General features: G+C 41.5%; 1 protein-coding gene across 1 annotated transcript in view; it reads left to right on the top strand.

Annotated features, from left to right (window-relative positions):
• The window catches only part of PYGM (glycogen phosphorylase, muscle associated), a 46,632-nt gene that overhangs the window by 5,218 nt on the left and 19,115 nt on the right, over positions 1 to 22,299 (top strand). Inside the window, exons 5-13 of the mRNA XM_075836903.1 lie at positions 6,290 to 6,421; positions 8,324 to 8,435; positions 10,360 to 10,442; positions 11,412 to 11,555; positions 11,647 to 11,739; positions 14,823 to 14,969; positions 15,165 to 15,328; positions 15,411 to 15,525; positions 16,120 to 16,221. Of these exons, the coding sequence (XP_075693018.1) occupies positions 6,290 to 6,421; positions 8,324 to 8,435; positions 10,360 to 10,442; positions 11,412 to 11,555; positions 11,647 to 11,739; positions 14,823 to 14,969; positions 15,165 to 15,328; positions 15,411 to 15,525; positions 16,120 to 16,221 (1,092 nt within the window). The remainder of the gene's footprint in view (positions 1 to 6,289; positions 6,422 to 8,323; positions 8,436 to 10,359; positions 10,443 to 11,411; positions 11,556 to 11,646; positions 11,740 to 14,822; positions 14,970 to 15,164; positions 15,329 to 15,410; positions 15,526 to 16,119; positions 16,222 to 22,299) is intronic.

Here is a 22,299-nt window from a genome sequence, read left to right as displayed (position 1 = left end):
CCAGCTTCAATCTACAACCACAAACTGAAAACTCTCATATATATAGGTAGAAATAAGCAGCACTCTGCGACAGATTACAACACGGTAATGGGTGCAAGCAGGTAATCCAGATCCGTGGATTATAAGACATAAACAAAAGAAATCCAACAGCACTCCGATGGTTCCAAAAAGTATGTGATTTATTCAGTCAACAGCTGCAACCTTTCCGTCCTGCTATAGGACCTTTTTCAAGCAATGCTTGAAAAAGGTCCAATAGCAGGACGGAAACGTTGCAGCTGTTGACTGAATAAATCACATACTTTTTGGAACCATCGGAGTGCTGTGGGATTTCTTTCGTAGAGATAGAGATAGAGATATAGATAGAGATAGATAGATAGATAGAGATAGATAGATATATATAGAAAAAACCATAGGACAAGGGAACGGCACCAGGACTTCAATGAAGCTGTTATCTCAAGCTTGAGAAAGGTTCTGTGCTGAACCGAAACATCGCTCACTTGAGGTGAATAAAGCAACCATTTTTCATCTTCATTGAAGTCCTGGTGCCGTTCCTTTGTCCTATTGTTTTTTCTACAAATTCATTGGGGAAGTGATTCAACCTCTGGTAACATGCACATGGCCTAATATTTAGCTGCGTTGGAGTGCTGTGTTCAATTGTGTCTGGACTGTATATATATATGTATGTATGTATGTATATATATATATATATATATATATATATATATATATATATATATATATATATATATATATATATATATATATATATATATACACACACACACACACACACACACACACACATATATTCCCCCGAACGATGACCTTCGTTCAACTTTCCCTGACTTTGAGATTCCTATTTTTGAGATCTCGGATAAGTGGCATGTAGGTAGGTGGCTGCAGTTGTTCCCTACTCTGGGCTAGCTGAGGTAAGTATTACTATAGCTTCCCTTAAAGGCAACTCAGCTCACTAACACATGGAAAGCTGACTTATGTGTAAGGGTTAGCCTAGCTAGTTCTTCACTGAAGATTTAATTTTGGGTTCCAATTTTATGTAAAGTAATATAAATCATACAGGTTTTTTTATTTAGAAACGGAACAATAAGCATAACGTGCTTTTATATATAACTAGATATATCTATCATATCACTGGTGAAACAAACTATGGCAAAGCTGGCAAGATGTGTCTCCAAATACTTCTTTGAACTTAACACTGCCTAAGTAATTCAATGGGGAGGCTAAACCTGCAACAGATAGCAGTTGTTGAGTTTTTTGCGGCGGGTTCACTGTGATTCCACCGCAAAAAACACAACTCTGAATGAAAAAAAACACACTATATTTACCTAGGAGTCTGTGTTTCTTCCCCCAAGACGGCCTCCTGGGATGACGCTTCATCTCGTGTGACTGCCGTTGCAGCCAATCACAGGCTGTAGCACCGGTCACATAGATGAATTGTTATCCCTAGAGGCTGGCCAATCACAGGCTGCAGTGGTCTCCTGGGATGAAACGTCATCCCAGGAGACCGACCTGCTATCAGGCCGGTTAATGCAGCAATTTTCCGCAGCAGACATTCCGGGCGAAAAACTGCATCACAGTGTGGTGCGCTTTTTCGCCCGGAATTCCCTGCGGCATACAGGGCGGATACGCTGCGTGCGTTTACATAGCGTATCCGCCCCGTGTGAACATGGCCTCACTGTTAAGGTACTTACCTCTGGTACTTTAGTAAAGACATTGGCTGCTTAGTACAGCTGTTGTCTGTTTGCTGAGTCTGCTTTTTTTTCACAGACATGCACACTTTCCTTCCTCTTCTTGTATCCATCTCTGTATATCTGAGTGTCAAAAATGAAGGACATTAGAGCAGCTGACAGATAACAGCTGTTTCATTGTCTGTGAATATGTGATCAAGCCAGATGTTTCTGCTACTCTTTAGGTTCCGGCCCTTTTAAATGTCCGTTTTTTTTTTTTTGCGCCTTGAATGGTTCTGAGTTGCAATACTAGATGCAACCCATGGAGAAAGTTGGTACCTTTTTCTAAGAAAAATACAGACCTTTTTTTCTTATCTTATACAACTCCTTTAACCACTACCTGTTGCAGCCATTTTTGGGATTTTCACCTTAAGTTTTTTGCTCCCCCACCTTCCAAAAGCCATAACTTTTTTATTTTTCCGTCAATATAGCCCTATGAGGGCTTGTTTTTTGCGGAACGAGTTGTAGATTTTCATGAAACCATTTATTGCAAAGCGTAATCTCACTGTAAACTGTCATTTACAGTGTGATCTCGCCAGATTACGCTTGCTCTGCTGTAAGTACCCCACAAACGTTACCGAAGTATGGGGATTGTGAATAGACATCCCGTCCTGGCTGGAGGTGATGTCTATTCACTGTCAGGACGCTTCAGTAACGTTAAGGTGTAAGTAAGTGACTGCACATAGTGATCTAGCAAGATCACTATGCGCTGATTAAATGAATGGAGAGAAGTGTATGACGCTTAGTCATACACTCCTCTTTACAACGCCTACTTGGTCAAAAGTAAAAACACGCCCAGTTGGGCATTAAGAAAGTAATTAGCATAAAGCTAAAATTGCTCAGAACGTGGTGAAAATAGATCGTTTTTCTAAATAAAAAGCACTGCTGTCATCTACATTACAGTGCCGATCTCCTTATGTAGGAGATAGGGCACTTCTAATGTGGTGACAGAGTCTCTTTAACTTTTTTTTATTAGACTTGATTGTTGGATCGCTTGCATGATATCCTGCAATACTAATGTGTTGCAGTATATCGAAATACTAACAGTCTCCTATAAAGGCCTTCTGGAGTCAGGGCTTCATAGGAGTACAAAGATGGCAGACCTTGCGGCCTTCATTAGGCCCCCAAGCTGCCGGGCCAACCATCTGCACCCCACTATAGCGTCCCGGGGGGCCGATGCAATGTCACAGGTGGTCACACCCTGTTTCTAATGGCTTAGATGCCACGGTCTACAGTATATATGGCGGATGGCGGGAAGGGGTTAGAAACTAGATAAAATCCTAGCTCCCGATATATAACAAGTATGGTCATATGACTGCAGTTCTGCCTGATACCACTACAAACATGTGTACAAATCATGCTCTATTATAATGTCACCTGCCAGTTTGTACCATGACTGACAGATTAACCACAGAATAATCCAACATTCCAAGTTAAAAATTCGACAGATTGTCGATCAGTCTTTGGATGAAAGAATGTGACCAGTTCATGGCTAAAAGCCTGATGTATCAGTAAAAAATCATTTATCTCATGTCTTTGCTTAACATCAGGGGCAGTGGTCACTTCACTAAGGACAACATAAATATTCTTGTAGTTATTTCATTAATGTGTTTAATATGTTTGAGTCAAAAACATGGACAGCTGAGAAGAAAGCTCTAGGGCCAGTGATACCGAAATGTATGTCATATAGATTGTCCTTTACTTCCAGTTACCTATCTTTTATACAGTAAAGTACATTCAAATCGACACAAGAGATGTGGCAGTAAATCCAAAAATGATCAGTTTATCTATGAGCATATTCTAAACCTATCAGGCCTTATTTACACGAACATGTACGAGTTACGTCTGCAAAAAAAAGCCAGTTTTTTAAGGAAATGTCCGTGTGGTTTCTGTGTGTCATCCATTTCTCTCGTCCATTTTTCTCTTGTACAAGCACTTACTGATTTATATTTTGATGTCTGCATTTCTTAAGCAATTGATCTATGAAGAACGGACAGCGCACGGATGTCATCTGTGTGCTGTCTGTTTTTTTCACACACTCATAGTCTTTAATGGGCGGATCTGGTCCGCAAAAATGAACCAAAATATGACATGCTGTGAGTTTCTCGCAACGGACGTTCCGTGAAAATAAAACGGATGTATAAATAGCCCCATTGAATTGCATGGTGTGCTGTCCGTTGTTTAGACTGCACACTGTTGAAAAATACGTTTGTATAAATACGGTCTTGGTAAGTATGTTCTATTATCCTGAATTATCTCTGCATTGTCCAGCTGTGGAATCAATAAACCTACTGTAGATCTAGAATGTAATTTGACTTATATAGCATGAGAGCCCACAAGATCATGAGACTGGTTAGTGGTATACTTATTGATGCCAGCTTAACAAATATACTGGAGGCTAAATTACCAGTAACACATAGAGAATCATCTTGAAAATTGGTGCACTGTAAAAAATGACTCTGCTACCAATGGAAATGGTTTACAAATCTGCTTTTATTGTCTAAGCGTTACTAGGAAAATTACAATAGGAATCCCATTGGTTGCTATGGAATATAATTTATTTTTTATTTTTTATGAACCAATGTGTGTAAATGTCCCCCACGGTGCAAATCGGCACTGAAACCATAGCAACCATCAGCAATAAATTTTTACCTATCCATTGCAATTTATAAAAAAAAAGTGAATGTCTTGTGATTTAAGCAAGGATTATATTAATAAAGCACAAACATTATGCTGCATATAATTATGATAAGTTAAGTAATATACTTTGTATATATGTAAAAAAAAATAGTGTTCAATATTAGACATAGTAATGCAGTTGACGATTATTTTACTCCAGTGCAAAAGCCATAAAGGTTATCAGAATACTAGCATGTCTAAAGAAGATATTCCAAAAATAATATAATAATGTTAACAATGACATCTTAAAGATACAATAGCTAACAACTTGGATACTAGCAAAAAATATTGGTGTTTTTCTGCTCCGGTAGCAGCGATATGGACCTTTTCAATCTATTAATTATACTTTTGCTTTATTGCATCTAGAGATTCTAGGAAGACTAAATCATGATGCCCATGGCACTATTTCCTTGTGTTCAGTAATTTTTAATTGTGTAACTTTTGGAAACAACATATTCTGTGTGGGCGGATACTACAGCCTTCTGAATCAGAGTACGGTGGACTTGTCATCACATGAAAACACATTCATGTTTCTGAAATGCCAATGAAGGATTTCTCTAGTTGTCAGGAAATTAAAGGCCGGAATGTTCCACAAGTGGTGCAGCCGTAAGAAACATCTCCCTACACCAAATGAGTACCTGCTAAATTTATTCTGATTCTAACTTATATAGGGTGCCTGTGGCATTAGCAGCAATGGTGTGGGGAGGCGAAAGTGCAAATATTCATAGGATAGTGACAACATTTCCTTTAGATCTGTCACAGTAACGCCTCATCATTCAGATATCAGTATGTTGGTCAGTCTTTTGCTTCAGTATTTTTTAGCCAAATCCAGGAAAGTGTCCATAACACTGAAGAGGTACAAATCTTTTCATTATACTTTTTCTTTGTGAGTGATCCACTCCTGGTCATGGCTTCCAAATACTAAAGCAAAACACTGACCAAAGTATTGCTATGTGAAAATGGCCTTATGCAGTTTTCCATCTTGGGATTTTATCACGTGGTATTACTAATGAGTGATAAGATAATGCAGGAGGTTTACCAGCAGTCCTATGTACAACCCCATATAACTCAATGGGGCATATTTACTAATACTGACGCACCGCCACGCATATACATTTTCTATGCAGCCTGTGCCATATTCACCAGCACACAAAATGCGTTGTTGATGTATACGGTGCAGATACTGAGTTGTGATATATTTCCCTGTCCAACAGCTCTGAAAGGTGGCAATATTATCTTGTAAATAAATCACATATAAATCTACTCCCCCTTTTGGCAAGTGTTGAAAAATATGGTTTGTGTGTTAGTGAATAAACTGGCGTTTCATATTCCAGACTTAAACATAAGCCCACTGGAGTATGACGCACTAAACTTAATAAGAGTCGCACACCTCCTAATAGATTTGTCGTATCTTGGACTTTCCATGAGCCACAAACTGAATTCTATGCCAGCTTTGAGCTTACATAGAATTGATACATCAATTATAGTGAATCTGTCGGGCCACAGGTGGCCCCACCACTACTGTGGGTACATTTACTTTAAAAAAAAAAAAAAAGTTGTGAAAAGTGGAAAAAGTCCAAAAATATTTTGCCAAAATTGGCCCAATTCACTTCATAAATCTTGCCCTATAAGTAAATGCCCGTAGTTACGCATATTATATTACATAAGAGAAAAAAACATTTAAAAGTGAGCGGGGATTTCCTGATCGGACGGTTTATTGCCAGTTTTTAAATCCATATAGTTCACATACTTGTTCCTCACGCTATCAATGGCTGCTTTGTGGACCAGTGTATATATGCTCGATCACACTGTACAAATACATATAATTGTTATTACCAGTGTCAGTACATCTCAATTTCTTTCAGGTGGAGGAGGCAGATGACTGGCTGAGGTATGGAAACCCATGGGAAAAAGCTCGACCAGAGTACATGCTTCCTGTACATTTCTATGGTAGAGTCCAACACACACCTCAAGGTGCGGAGTGGGTGGATACCCAGGTGAGGTCATAAAATAAAAGTTCAGTCTTAGGCTGGGTTCACACGTGGCGGATTTTCACTTAAATTCCGCTGCGGACACTCCGCAGCGTTAATCCGCAGCGGAGCCGTTTCTCCATTGACTTCCACTTTAATTTAGCAGTGTTCGTTTAGACGATGCGTAAAATTCCGCTGCGGAGCATAGGCTGCGGAGCGGAATTTGGTGTCCGCAGCATGCTCTGTCTGTTGCGGAGCAGTGGCGGACTGGTTGCGGACTCATGGCGGAATTTCTCCATTGACTTCAATGGAGATTCTAATTTCCGCAATGAAGTCCGCAGCTGTCATGCACATGTTATGTGTGCTGCGGATGCGTTTTGCTTTTTTAACTTGACATTTCTTCATTCTGGCTGGACCTATGTATTTCTAGGTCTACAGCCAGACTGAGGAAGTCAATGGGGCTCCCGTAATGACGGGAGCGTTGCTAGGAGACGTCAGTAAATAGTCACTGTCCAGGGTGCTGAAAGAGTTAAGCGATCGGCAGTAACTGTTTCTGCACCCGGGACAGTGACTACCGATCCCAATATACAGCAACCTGTCAAAAAAAATAGAAGTTCATACTTACCGAGAACTCCCTGCTTCTGTCTCCAGTCCGGCCTCCCAGGATGACGTTTCAGTCTAAGTGACGGCTGCAGCCAATCACAGGCCAATAACAGGCTGCAGCGGTCACATGGACTGCCGCGTCATCCAGGGAGGTCGGGCTGGATGCCGAAGGAGGGACGCGTCACCAAGACAACGGCCGGTAAGTATGAATTTCTTTGACTTTCACAAGGGAAAGTGCTGTCCCTTCTCTCTATCCTGCACTGATAGGGAGAAGGGAAGTACTTTTACCGCAGTCCGCAGCAGCTAGTCCGCATCAATTTACTGCACATTTTGTGCAGATCCGCAGCAGAATCTGCAACGCAGATTCTGTGCGGCATTGATGCGGACAGTTGCGGAGGAAATCCGCCACGTGTGAACATGCCCTTATACAGCATCTGAGAAAAATACTAATTATTATAATCTACAGACCTCTACATGTTTAATAATGTGCATTGTCCTATTGAATTAAGACCTACAGCCCAGATACCAGTGCTAATAATAATAACAATGCTATAAATGTAACAAATATACTCAGTCAAGATAAGACATTTATATATAAGTAGTTAAACTCTTATCTAGATTTTAAAGTCAAGAACATCATTGTATAATCACGAGATACAGACTTAAAACATGTAAGAAAAAAGGTCAAACATTAGTAAAATAGTTGAGGCAAACCATGGTGGTAAAAGGGAACCAAGGAAATGGATACAAAGTGCTGTGGAGAGTGAGACCTTAGTGGTCTGTTGGTCGTCTTCCACTATTTGTGTATAGACACATTACTCTTCTTTCCTCAAGTCCTACTTCTCTATATTAAACTCTAGCCCTATCACATAAAAGGGATAAAACTCAACATCCTAGTTATAACCTTCATTGTCATCACCGTTTTTTAACTAGTCTCATCTTTCGCATCCTTCAGTTATCCCATGAATTAAACATCATTCTGCCCCTTCTCTCTTTTATCACCTTTCCTCATTAATATCATCAGGACTTCTCTCATGCTGCACCTTTTCACTAGACTAAGTGGATTATCTATTAATGCTCATTCAAAAGTAATTTTAATTAAAATTCATCCTTTCAAATCTTTTTGACCTCATAATAGCTTATTTCATCTGGAATAATTCCCCAGAACTTCTTCAACCTCATCCTGCTTTACAATATACAATTTTATCACTAACTTACTTGTCATCTCTGGTCTTATTTTCATGTCCTTATCATTTACACTATGATTCTACTAATGTTCTGTGTAATATTATTATGAATTAATAGCTTTCACTATTGCTTTCCCAGGTTGTTCTTGCTCTTCCATATGACACCCCGATTCCAGGATATAAAAATAACACTTGTAACACCATGAGGCTGTGGTCAGCAAAAGCTCCCAATGAATTCAACTTGAAGGATTGTGAGTATTTTATGACAAATTATTGTTTTGCTGAAGATTACCCCAGTCAGGAATAGAGATCTGATGATAGAAAGTAGAAAAATTCTTTATTTTACCATTTAATGCAGGACTTTAGCCAAGGGAATAATCAAATATCTGGAGAAAAAGTATTTGGGCAGAGAAATCAGGGCCAGATTAAGGTTAGTAGAGGCCCCTGGGCAAAAAAGTTTGGTGGGGCCTCCTTTCTAGTAACAGTGTTATAGATATTAGATAAATGCTGGCAAATCCCACCAATGTCGACAGGATCCTACAATGGTCTAATGGGGGTAGCAGCAGCCAAACTATCCCCTGATGTCTGCTGTTGGCTTAAACAAGGTTTGATATGTTGTATATTAACTTGCCTGATCCTTAGTTCCCCTGGAGATAAGCTGGGTTGTAGTTGTCTGGTAATGAACATGAATGTACAACCACTGGATTTCTACTAGTTAGCATTGTTGGACTCAGACTTGCATGCAAAGAGAAAGGCGTCCCAGATCCTATGTCGTGCTGTTGGGTGTATAGAAAGCACTTGAGTGGTGGAGGCCCTTACATGTGGAGGTCCCTGGGCATTTGGCACTTTGCCCTTCCTAAAATCTGGCTGTTAGGGATCTGCCAGGTACTACGTCTAGGTATACTCCTGGGATTAATCAATCCACACCTGAGGCCAGACCTCTTAGACTGACACCGGCTCCCACCAACCAGGGTGGCAGGCTCAGGAGTGGGAGAGCCTATCGCGGCCTGGTCAGTCGGAGTTAGCTCCGCCCCCTGTCCATTATTACCTGCCGTGTTCTCTTCCTCAGTGCTTGTAATTCTTCTGGATTCCTGGCCCCACTGCTGCTTGCTCCAGCCTGCTTCTGCCGTGCTTCTGCCTTGCTGCAGTTCCGCTTAACCTGCTTCGCTTTGCCCCAGGCTTGCTTCCTTCTCCGTGCTCACGTTGGTATACTCCTCTTCATCCTGGTCCTGACTACTCATTCACCGCTCCGTTTCCTCGCGGCGTTCCGTGGGCTACTGCCCCTTCCCTTGCGTGTTCCCTGTTTGTTCTCCCGTGCACTTAGACAGCGTAGGGACCGCCGCCCAGTTGTACCCCGTCGCCTAGGGCGGGTCGTTGCAAGTAGGCAGGGACAGGGCGGTGGGTAGATTAGGGCTCACTTTCCCTTCACCTCCTTCCTGCCATTACACTGGCCCTGTGAGCAATACTAACATGGAAGGTAAGCAACGAGGCCCAATGATAAGTATTGTAGATTGCAGCACATGTGTCTTTTGCATTAATGCTTATTTGTAAAAACAGATAGGGACAGGGAAGAAAATGGGCCAGTGTAGAGCTTTTCTATTTTTATCCATTATGGCATTCCGGCCAGTGCATCATCTGCATGGAAGTGGTATTCTCTGCTTCAATGGGATTACTTCCACACTCAAAACAATGCTTCGAATTATTACTTCAAATAGTCAGTGGTGTGGAACACGGAAGCCTGATTGTCACGCTTACTTAGGACGGGGTTTCATAGAAGTCTAGATTTTCTTACTGCTGCCCCATGCACACGACCGTAAAATCGCCCGTAATTACGGGTCCATTAATTTCTATGGCCGACGGACACCTTCCCGTATGTCTACGGGAGGGTGTCCGTGCTGTAGAAACCTGCCGAAAAAATAGGACATGTCCTATTTTTTTATTTTATCGACCATGTGCCTATACTTTATAATGGGAGCACGGCCTGTAAAAATCTCCAGCTGCCTGCGGCCGTCTGTGCCCATAATTACGAGCACGTTGGTGTGCATGGAGCCTTACTCTTTACTAACTACATTTTCTATATGACTGGTCCTGATTTTTAATATTTGCATCCTGAATATCATAGAATTGCTTAACCAAAATTTCTAACTAGAATTCTCTAACTTTTTCAATCTTTAGTCAATGTGGGTGGCTACATCCAGGCTGTATTAGATCGTAATCTTGCAGAGAACATCTCACGTGTCCTCTATCCAAATGATAATGTGAGTAGCAATTATCCATAGAGCTAATTCTGCATAAAATATGTTATATTTAAGATGAATTTGTACACACACTTTATATTCAAATACATTGCAGTCCCTATATTTTCTCCTCGGTATTAACTGGAAGAAACAATCTCTTCTAGCACAATCGTTATTGTATAGATCAACTTAGCTGCCTAGAGGGTGATATGCCTCATACACATATTCTATCAGCTTACAGGCAGAGATGAATATTGCTGTGTTCATGGTAAAGAACTAGAAGCCATTAGGTTACAATGACCATTTCTACCCTTTTCAGGCATTTATTTTGCTTAAAAAGTTGTCTAAAATTATCTCAAATACGATGTTTTGTAAAAAAAAATAAAAAATTAAATTATTACATCAGAAAATGGAAAAAAAAAGTGGAATATCCTTTCAACTAGGAATTATTCTGTGTGTCTATGCCTAGATTTATTTAACGCTATGTGTTCCTGTGCAACCAATTTTTTGGTATTTCTTTAGTACTGTCCCCTACTTTTTGCTAAACTATCGAAAGTAGAGAACAGATGGAAGGTAGTATGATTGCAGGATCAACCTACATAGACTTTGTTTGTAGTCTGTTACCATGGAAACACATAATTCTGCAGAGGAGCTGGAGACAAAAAAATATTGGGATATTTTTAATGAAAACTATTTGCAAAGTTGTTTTTTAGATAAATTGGAGCCATAAAAAAAAAACACTATTTGGTTGAAAAGGTGGACACAGCCATTAACCTTAACAGATTTACCCAAAGTGATAAACATTTATATATTAGTATGCGGAGCACCTGAAAATTTACCATAAAAAGATAGTTGAATTGATCTTACACAGTAAATTCTTGCCAAATTATATTACTCTGCTGAAAGAAAACATAATGGTCATGTATATTCATTATGTAGCTTTGACCTAAATTCTTATTCCCTACTGTTTCCAAACTCCCTTTTTTCTAGTTCTTTGAAGGTAAAGAATTACGTCTGAAACAGGAGTATTTTGTTGTGGCCGCTACTCTTCAAGATTTAATCAGACGCTTCAAATCCTCTAAGTTTGGGTGCCGCGATGCAGTCCGCACCTCCTTTGATGCATTTCCTGAAAAGGTAACCGCCTCTACTGTGTACTGTGTCTTTCTTCTCAATAGTCCCCAACTTCATTTTTCCAATGACTATTTATTATTGCTTTTTTTTTTAGGTTGCCATACAACTCAATGACACTCATCCATCTCTGGCTATCCCTGAACTTATGAGATTATTTCTAGATGTTGAAAAGATGGACTGGGATAAGGTAACGGAACATTGTATCTGATGACATGTTATTTAATGCAGCTTTGGCCTTTACAATCGCCTTTATATAATATTTGTGGTAATAATTGACTCGAATTACTAGTGTACTATGTGTATTTCAGTTTGGGTTGTTCTTATGTACTGTAACGTCAGGAATATTATCAATATAAATAAACAAGTCAATTCATCTAAGTTGCAGATTCCCCCGTCCATGCAGTACAACAGAAGGATCGATTCACCCATTATTTTACACTCCTAAAATGTCTGTTTTAGCATAGAATTTCATTCCACATAAAATAACAATTCTAGAAAAGCGTTGTGCTGTTCCTCTGTTGTTCCTCTTGGAAATGTATGAATAAATAGGCAACTGGGTGTTACTCCCGTTTTCAAAGTAGTATGTTCCTAAACACTCTGAAACTATCCAATCAGTGCTGACAGTGTGTGACTGTATAGAGACACAATCTGTTGACAAGGGGAATGGTAACACCCAGTTACAAAGTTCCAAGAAATGGGGCTCTACAATTGTTATTTCATGGTCAATACAAATATTTACTAAACAGATGTCAGGAGAGCTGACAGTTTTTCTTCAAATTTGCCAAAACTGGATCTAAAAAAACAAAACAAATAAATTTATCAATGTAAACTTGAATTGCGCAAAATAATCTCCTGATTTGTAAATATGAATGATGACCCTGTACTATATATTAGGGGTTTCATTTCCCATAAAATAAGCTTTCACATTACATTATTTTCCAGAAAAAAAGTAAAACAAAATTAAGTTCCTTCTTGCTTGCTATTTCCGACGCTCCCAAGTCTATGCTCATGCTGCTCTCCAGTCAAGAACGGGGATTTAGGGCCAGTTATTCTCGGCAGCGGTGGGATATTTAAACCTCAGACCCCCACCTTACCGCACTTTTTTCTTCTCAACTAAGCCCACATTTCTAATCAACCACAAATTCTTAGCGTTCCATGGTGACATTTGTTCATGAGTCATGTTAAAATGTAATTACCTTGACTGATGACTTCAGTGTTTCCCTATGGGTAACAAAAAATATTTATAAAAATTTTGACCTGAAATATTTAATTTCATTTCAGGTAACACTTTAGTAAATCTATATAATAATAGTACATGTAACACATGGCACTGCCCAAATCAGGTCTACAAAATAGTGATTAGTATGGTCACTGTCCCTTTAAGAGGAGACGTTCTTTGGATAACTAGTCAAGAATGTAAAAAAAAAAAAATGCTCCCTCATACAGAATATTGATTCATCTGGATGTGTATGGTAAGTAGAACTGAATGACACTGCTAGGTGAAAATATATTGAATGAAGCTTACTGAATCTTTAATATGACGGGTGAACGGCAAGGGGTTTCTGCCAGTCAATAAAAGTTCATAACCCTCTGTGCCTTATAACGGCTTTAACTATACAGAATTGTCATTTATTTAGCCATACTTTTTCTTCTCCTTTGTCTTTTATTTGGTGATCGTCTTTTGTCATCATTAGCTACCTGCTGTCTTTTCCATCTCAGTAGATCTTTCTTCCACAGCATGCGCTCCATAACTCCTATACTGACATTAATCAAATCAACTACACCAAGTAATAAGCCGAGACATTCATAACTGAAATATCTTGTGACAGTTCATATGGGATCTAAGATTCTGAAGCAACAATTCACATAAGTAATCAGCAGCATTTAATATTGTTCACTCCATTCCTTTAAACAGATGGTTGTAAATGATCCCTTTATAACTAATCACCATGTTTAGTAACAGTGTGCAGCTGAAGACAGAAAAAAAAGAGATGCTACAGCGGATCCACAGTGGCCATTGTTGGTTTATTGAGAAATAATAAGCATTTTTCTGCTGCATTAATGGCATTTTTAGTCCCTATATTTTGTCTCTGTGCTATTAATGGTCTTCATCCTTTGGGTAAGATTTGACACTGATGTATTGGTACAGTGGGATCATCACAAAAGTCCATTTTATTTCTATTATATCAGTACAACAGTTGCACAGTTTAGGCTACGTTTACATTCGTGTTGGGGGTTCTGTTCGGAACCTCACAAATCCTGTCAGGCTTAACAGGAAGAATAGCGCATGCCAATCAAAATGACAGATGCCATGATGGAATCCCCAACAAAGTCCATTATAAGACAATGAGGTCCGCCGGGCACCGCGGATTCGACACTGAGTCATGTCTTCTGTTATGAATGGGAACAGAACCTTTCTTGGATTGTTGTCTGCACCCATTTGATGTCAATTGCCCTAGGCAACAAGTAGGGTCCACCCACTACTCGTAATTTCAGCCCACATTATAGAGCCATACGGCCATACAGTGCCAAGGTAATACTGCTATATATACAGGCTAATATCGGTCAATCCCAATTTTATTGTGCCTGCCGTAATGATCAAAGCAAAGTGGGTACCACCGTATTGGGCTGCCCGAAGACTGAATACTTCTGTGAGAACACACTTACATATTTCCAAATGTTTGACATGAGCTAAGGTGGTTACAGTACAATGCGGGTCTGTTAATACTGGTGACAGATGAAAGAAAGCGTGATTATTGCGATTTGCAAATATATGGATATCAGAGCAAGGGTATGTTCACACGGCTTATTTACAGAAGTAATTCGGGCATTTTACGCCTCGATTTACGTCCGAAAATGCGCCTCGATAGCGTTGGCAAACATCTGCCCATTGAAAGCAATGGGCTGACGTTTGTCTGTTCACACGAGGCGTATATTTACGCACCGCTGTCAAAAGATGGTGCGTAAATAGACGCCCGCACCAAAGAAGTGTCATGTCACTTCTTCAGACGTAAATGGACTCCATGGAAAACCAGCTCGAGTTACGTCCTGAAAATAGCCCCGTAATTTCAGCCGTTACGGACACTGCCGTGTGAACATACCCTAAATGTAATCTTTGTCCGATAAGTCTGTAGTGAATACTTTTGCATTAAACGTAAATATAAATGTTTTGTGGTATATAAATATAGCCATGCAATCTTCTTGCCGGCTGTGTGAAACGGATAAAATTCAGCCAACTGAAATAATGGCCTTTTTTTTTGTTAACTTCAGGCCTGGGATCTGACCGTCCGCACATGTGCTTATACCAACCACACCGTGTTACCTGAGGCCTTAGAGCGCTGGCCAGTTCATCTCCTGCAGAATTTGCTTCCAAGACATCTGGAGATCATCTTTGAAATTAATCAGAGACACCTCAATGTACGGTCTTAGTCTAAATATGTGAAGAACTTTTACTTTTGCTTGGTTATGCTCACCTCTCTTTCTTGTCTCATATTCTCTTGCTCTTTCCCTTTGGCTTTGACATCTACTTCGCCTGTTTAATCAGTTTTCTCTTATGTTTTTCTACTTGTACGGCCCCTTTCACGCTTACACTTTTTCCTGTCCTCCATCCAGCGAGTCTCTTCCATGTTTCCTGGAGACCTAGACCGCTTGTGCAGAATGTCTCTTGTTGAAGAGGGCTCTGTTAAGCGTATTAATATGGCGCATTTGTGCATTGTGGGCGCCCATGCGGTAAATGGCGTTGCTCAGATTCACTCTGATATCATAAAAGACACTGTGTGAGTATGTGGTCCAGGCACAAGACCCATTTTTCTTTTTACTTTGTTTTATTGTCTTAATTTAACTTTTCTATCATTTCAGTTTCCATGATTTCTATGAAATGGACCCTCATAAGTTCCAGAACAAGACTAATGGCATCACTCCCCGGCGCTGGCTGGTGTTGTGTAATCCAGGGCTGGCTGAAGTCATTGCAGAGGTAAGAGGTATATGGTGTATTTGATATACCTACTGATTAATAAGGTAGGGTATGTGTCTATGGTCCACTATACTGTCTCTGTGGTCAACAGTCTTTATCCTCATCTGAAATATAATTTCAGATGAGAAAGACAAAAAGGTCGTAAATGAGAACGTCACTAAAGTTGCAAACTGTTTTGACTGTTGACAACGTGGGATAACAGGGAGAGCTCCGGGGAGGGCTCTAAGGGTCGCGGACGTATTATGGACTTTGAAACCAATCTTAGGTGGAGGGCTCCTAGGTCATCATTTCTGCCTGGAGCTGTAGACCTGAGTAATATGAGGCGGACTGGTTGCTAAGGACTCTTCCTGACAATTCCATTCTGCATATAGTAAGGAAGGAGAGAGGTAGTCTAGACATGCCATTCCCTATCTGCCTAGATTTAGGTAGAAAATCTATTGTCATCAGACTTATTGCAGGTATCCGATGCAGTGATCACAAACCTTTAACAATGTGTCCAGTTTTATGTCATTCTATTTTGTAGCTCGATAATAAGAAGCAAAAAGGACTCATATGAAATACTGATCTTTACGCAAATCACCTTTCTTTCTACAGCGCATTGGAGAGGAATATATAACTAACCTCGACCTGCTGAAGAAGCTGCTGAACTTTGTGAATGATGATGCATTTATCAGAGATGTTGCAAAAGTCAAGCAGGTTGGTAAAAAAAAATCTGCAATGGAATCATACATCACACGATCACATATATTCCTGCGATCCTAAATAGACTGCTCTGTCGCTTGATATAATACACCACCTCCCATCTGTTATACCGGATTTGTAGCTGGAATCACTTGGGCCCAGGGCTGGACTGGGAATTAAATTCAGCCCTGGCATTTGGAAGCACAAGGCCCACTTTTTGAGTGGTGAATGTGAAATATTTTTGTATGCTTGTAGGATATGAGACGGTATGGTGAGTGCGGCATGACTATGTATTATGTCTCTGGTATTTACTTGAATTCACTCCAAAATGCAATACCAGGCACAGCCGCTACTATGCCTGATAAACAATGAGGGGGACCTGGCGCTGATTTAGCCCTCTCTCTCCTTTCCTGTTTATCCCTGCACACCGGCGCCTTGGCCACTCGCTGTGCCGGAAACTGCAGCACTGCCGCATACCAAATTCTCAACATAAATACATATATGATGCAGTTAAATTAACAGTTCACACATAATACCACCTTATACATACATAAATAATACTGCTACACTTCCAGAACAACTTCTGTTAAAACATATTCATAAAATACTGTATATGAAAAACAGTGCTAGAGTGAGAGACCAAAAAACAATGCTATAAAAGTACCCCATTTAGGGTATGTTCACACGCACTGTTTTCAGATGTAATTCGGGCGTTTTACGCTTCGAATTACGACTGAAAAAACGTCTCCATTACTCTTACAAACGGGTTTTACGGTGTTCTGTTCCCACGAGGTGTTTTTTTACGCGTCGCTGTCAAAATATGGCGCGTAAAAAGACATCCGCGAAAAAGAAGTGCATGTCACTTCTTGGGACATTTTTGGAGCTGTTTTTCATTGACTCCATTGAAAAACAACTCCAATAACGTCCGTAAAATACGCCACGAAAAACGTTGCTACAAAAACGTCTGAAAATCAGTATTTTCAGACGGATTTTGCTAAGCCGTGTGAACATACCCAAACACTGCCATATAGTGCCCATATAATACTGCTATACAGTTTGGACATAAAACTGTCATGCACCACCCAAAAAACTTTGCCATAAAATGCACAAATAATACCACTATTCAGTGAATAAAAAATACTTCCATGAAATAATCTTTGTGTGTGTATATATACAGTAACGCACCCTCTGCTATAAACACTGTGGTCAGTCCACAGTGTACTGCAAACACGATCAGACTGTGTACTGACAGTGTTTACAGCAGACGGTTTAATACTATATATTTATTGGTTTATGCTGTGTGTGTGTGTGTGTGTGTGTGTGTGTGTGTGTGTATACATATATATGTATATATATATATATATATATATATATATATATATATATTGTGAGGGTTTAGCATCAGGAGATGTTGGTACAGCGGTTTCTTAGTAGCCAGAGACAGGGACACCGTGCATTAAAGTTCATAACAGGGCTTTGCCTGTGTTTTATTCTTGTCAAAGAAACAGCCACTTGTACAACAAGGCAAAATACAAAAATAAATCCTGCTCGTCTGAGCACTAACTAAACAAGATATTATCTAACTATACCAAGTGCCTTCCTACCAGGCACTGGACACAAAGTAACACAGGTCTTTACTCACATAGAATACAGGCTACTCCAGACTTAGTAGTCTCCAGTCTGAGTCAGGGGTGAGACTCACACACACTGTGTCTGCACCTTTTCATACACAGGCTGCAGGTGCAGCTAATTGAGCAGCAGCCTTGTACTACAAACAGAGATGGACTAGGGATTGGGGAACCCGCCCTGCCCTTCCCCAATCCAACTCCAGGCCCTTTTTCCGGCTTTTCCTTAAGCCGAGATTGGAAAGCTAGAGCTTTCTATTGCAAAAAATACTCATTCCCTGGAGCCTAGGATACCTATGACAGGATTCTAGGGGAAATGTACCTTCCCTCAATGACTTTACCTGTCACTGTCTCACAATATATATATATATATATATATATATATATATATATATATATATATTGGCCAGGATAAGAGCAATAATGCTGGTGGGGGCAGGGGGTATGGTGATACATGTTATTATGTGACGAAAATAAGGGGGTTGTCAGTAAAACAAGGTACTTTTACCTTCTTAATTATTTTAACTCTTTTACTGAACCACCAGCAGAGTGCCACAGGACAAGTTCAGTAAACGTCAGCTGGCGCACGTATTGATCAACTGCTTACCAGCCTGTTGTGCACTGCCGGCACAGTAGGAGATTTAAAATAAGTACATAATGAGAGGTCCTGAGCTGCCATAACCCTGCCCGAAAAGAGTTCAGTCTGATGTATAAATACACATGAGACTGAATTCAAAGTGTGCAGATGCCTTCACTGGTGTCAATGATGCCTGTAGAGGCGTTAGTCATACCCCTGAAAGTATACATGCCATCCACAATTTGCCCAAATAATACAGCCTTGCAGTGTCTAAACAGCAATTTAACTGACCCTCCAGTTTAGCTACAAATTTAATATTTGCTTGGGATTGCAGAGTTTACTTACCTAGTGCCCTCCATTTAGCCTGGTGTGCTGTCGATCCGCTGATCCCCCTCTTCTATCATCCAAGATGGCCACAGCGCTACTCAAACAACTCAATTCACACTGTGCTTTAGGCGTCCGAGACATTCTCCTGCTATCCGATTGGGTAGCGCTGCTCACGTGAACACACTGTGCATTGGGTAGTTTGAGAAGCGTTTTGGCCATCTTGGATCATAGAATAACAAGCTAAATGGGGGGCAACAGGTAAGTAAACTCTTCATTCCACAGCAAGCGCTGAATTTTTAGCTACTACCAAAGGGTCATTTTCAAATGCCTCAGAGTTGACAACCTCATTCCCCTGTGACATTCTCCCACTTCCCACCCTTCCCCCACAAAGCAGCACTTTCCACATCTTATCTCTCCCCAATGACAGCAGCAGTTTCCCCATCACCAGCCCTCCATTGCCGGCAGCAGTATCCCCACCACAGAGCAAAGGTGAATCTCCAGTCTCTCCGCTGCTGCTGTGTTGAGGATCTGTGTGGTCATGTGACCATGCTGTCACTGCAGGTCCTTTATTCATTCTAGTCACAAAAACTGCACTGATACTGCAGGGTTGGCAGCATCTGTGCAGATTTGTCGCCTCCTGCAGTCAGTAAAGAGAGCACCTTGCCTAATGGATGGTGCACCCCTGCTACAGTCAGTTAAGGAGAGGAGACCACTGCAGACACCGACCCATCTGGCATTTTCCAGAATCGCCAGATGGGCAGTCCGGCCAGGCCTACAATAACTGGGCTCACAATCTTTCAGACGTTGATGTCACAATTTCTACCTACCTCCCAATCATCCTGGATTCAGTAGGACAGTCCCAGATTCTGGGCGGAGTTCCACTGTCCCGGGCGGCCGGTGGTATGTCTCGGTGTCAACTGTATCTGCGTCAGGATGCAGATACAGTTGAACCCAATGCTGAAGCAGGGGACCGTAAGCTCCCTGCTTCAGCATTAGTACAGAGCAGGGGGAGCTCCTCCACTCATCGAGGACTTCCTGGGCACAGCGTTACTTTAAAGATGCTCTGGCTGGGGATTCCGCTCCAGGATTAGCCACTAACGTCACTGTCCATATATGGACAGTAGCAGAAAAGGGTCAAAATGGGTGCCAGTTTCCAGGAATCCAACTGATGGATGCCCACAATGTAGATGCAAAAAGAAAAAGGAAGCAGCACTCCAGCAAAGATTTCAAGAATCCAGATTTATTCTCCCATATGTGAAACAGAGATGATGCAACATTTCAGCTGCTCAATGCAGCCTTCGTCAAGCTGCTTGACATAGGCTGCATTGAGCAGATGAAAGGTTGCATCATTTCTGTTTTACATATGGGAGAATAAATCTGGATTCTTGAAATCTTTGTTGGAGTGCTGCTTCCTTTTTGTATATATGGACAGTGAGATCAGGGGTTCCCTCTAGGAGCGGAATCACAGGCCAGAGGGATGCCGACGCTCTGGCAGGGGATTCTGCTCCTGGAGAAGCCCCTGGCATTACTATCCATAAATGGGCAGTGATGTCAGGGGCTACTCCTGGAGTGGAATCCCCTGCCAGAGCATTGCCAATGCTCTGACTGGGGATTCCGCTCCTAGAGGGAACCCCTGACGTCACTGACCATACATGGACAGTGACGTCAGGGGCTCTTCCTGCAGCAGAATCCCCAGCCACAGTGCAGCCGATGCTCTGGCTGGGGATTCCACACTGAGGGAGCCCCAATGGGCTATCTACAGGGGGGTGTGGCACTATCTACATGGGCACTGTGGCACTATATAGGGGCACTTTCTACAGGGGACAGTGTGGCGTTATTTACATGGGCACTGTGTGTGGCACTATCTACATTGGCACTGTGGCACTAGCTATATGGGCACTGGCACTAGGGCCAGATAAGGGGGCATTATATTGTATAGGGCAGATAAGGCATCATAGTGTATGGGGGCAGCAATGGGGGATTATACTGTATGGGGCAGCTAAGGGGGCATTATACTGTATAGGGGCAGCTATGGGGCATTATACTGTATGGGGGAAGCTATAGGGGCATTTTACTGTATGGAGCCACTGTGGGGGCATTATACCGTATCACAATGTAAATAGAAAAAAAAAAAGCCGACATAGAAAATTCTTTAATGCTTGTAAAAAAGTTGTGGGGGGAAGACGAAGACAGTGTCAGGCAACAGCTGTTTCACGTACTATGCTTTCTCAAGCCCTCTTATACCCCAGCCCCTGTTGCGCCTCCGTGGGCAGTGTACTGCCAAATGTCCAGAAGGACTACTGGTCCCAGCAGTGCCGACTGATTCTCTTTTACTTAAGCGCATTATACTGTATGGGGGTAGCTAAAGGGGCATTATACTGTATGGTGGCAGCTAAGGGGGCATTATACTATATGGTGGCAGCTAAGGGGGCATTATACTGTATGGAGAAGCTGTGGGGGCATTACACAGTATAAGGGCAGCAATGGGGGTATTTTACTGTATGTGGCAGCATGTTGTATGGGGCAGCTATGGGGAATTTTTCTGTATGGGGCAGCTATGGGGGCATTATACTGTGTGGGGCAGATATGGGGGCATTATAGTGTATGGGGGCATCTGTGTGGGCATTATGCTGTATGGGGGCAGCTTTGGGGGCATTATGCTGTATGGGGCAGCTATGGGGCATTATGCTGTATGGAGGAATTTGTTTGGGCATTATACTGCATGAGGGCCTCTGTGTGGGCATTCTACTGTATGGGGACATTTGTGATGGCTTTATACTGTATGGGTGCATCTATGGGGGCATTATACTGTATGGTGGCAGTTATGGGGGCATTATACTGTATGGTGGCATCTAAAGGGCAATATACTGTGTGGGGGCAGCTATTTGGCATTATACTGTGTGGGAGGCAGTATGGCAGCATGATACTGTGTGGGCTGAATGGGTGTGTATGGGCATGGATTGGGCGGGATTAGAGGCATGACTTAAAAGGAAAAAAAATTGCCGCGCCGCATCGGTTGTTCCTCTGCGATACTTGAAAGTTGGGAGGTATGATTTCTAGAATCTATATATGATAGATAGTGGGATGTATCAATCTGTTGTGATTACATCACGGTGCATCTAGTATGTTACAATCATAAAGTTGACACATTTCCACACCAAAATACCGGCCATGTTTAGAGACATGAGGATTTTGCAGTGTTTTTTGGTTTATGTGGTTTTGGAAAAATAGTGGCAAAAACCATCACAAAACCAGCATGTGTAAGTCCATCCTAGTACATGTGTTTTGGGAGCATGACTTCACACTGCATGTGATTTGCCACTAGGTCTGGGCTTAGGACTGCGCAGGCAGGCAGTGTGCACATGTTCAGCTCCTGAGTGTGAGTTTCTGCCTTGCCCGCTGCATTCTTCCACTGGTGCAAATCCCACACTTGACCTAGTCCTGACTGCTGACATTCCCAGGGCTGGGCGGCCTGGCAAAAGAGGAGTATTCAATCAAACTAGGAAGTTACCTGACTGCGTATGCACATATTCCATCTTATTATGCAACATTGCTATTTTTTTA

Source organism: Rhinoderma darwinii, chromosome 9 (genome assembly GCF_050947455.1).
Source record: "Rhinoderma darwinii isolate aRhiDar2 chromosome 9, aRhiDar2.hap1, whole genome shotgun sequence".
NCBI classification, from domain to species: Eukaryota; Metazoa; Chordata; class Amphibia; order Anura; family Rhinodermatidae; genus Rhinoderma; species Rhinoderma darwinii.
This window is presented reverse-complemented; position numbering and strand designations above follow the sequence as displayed.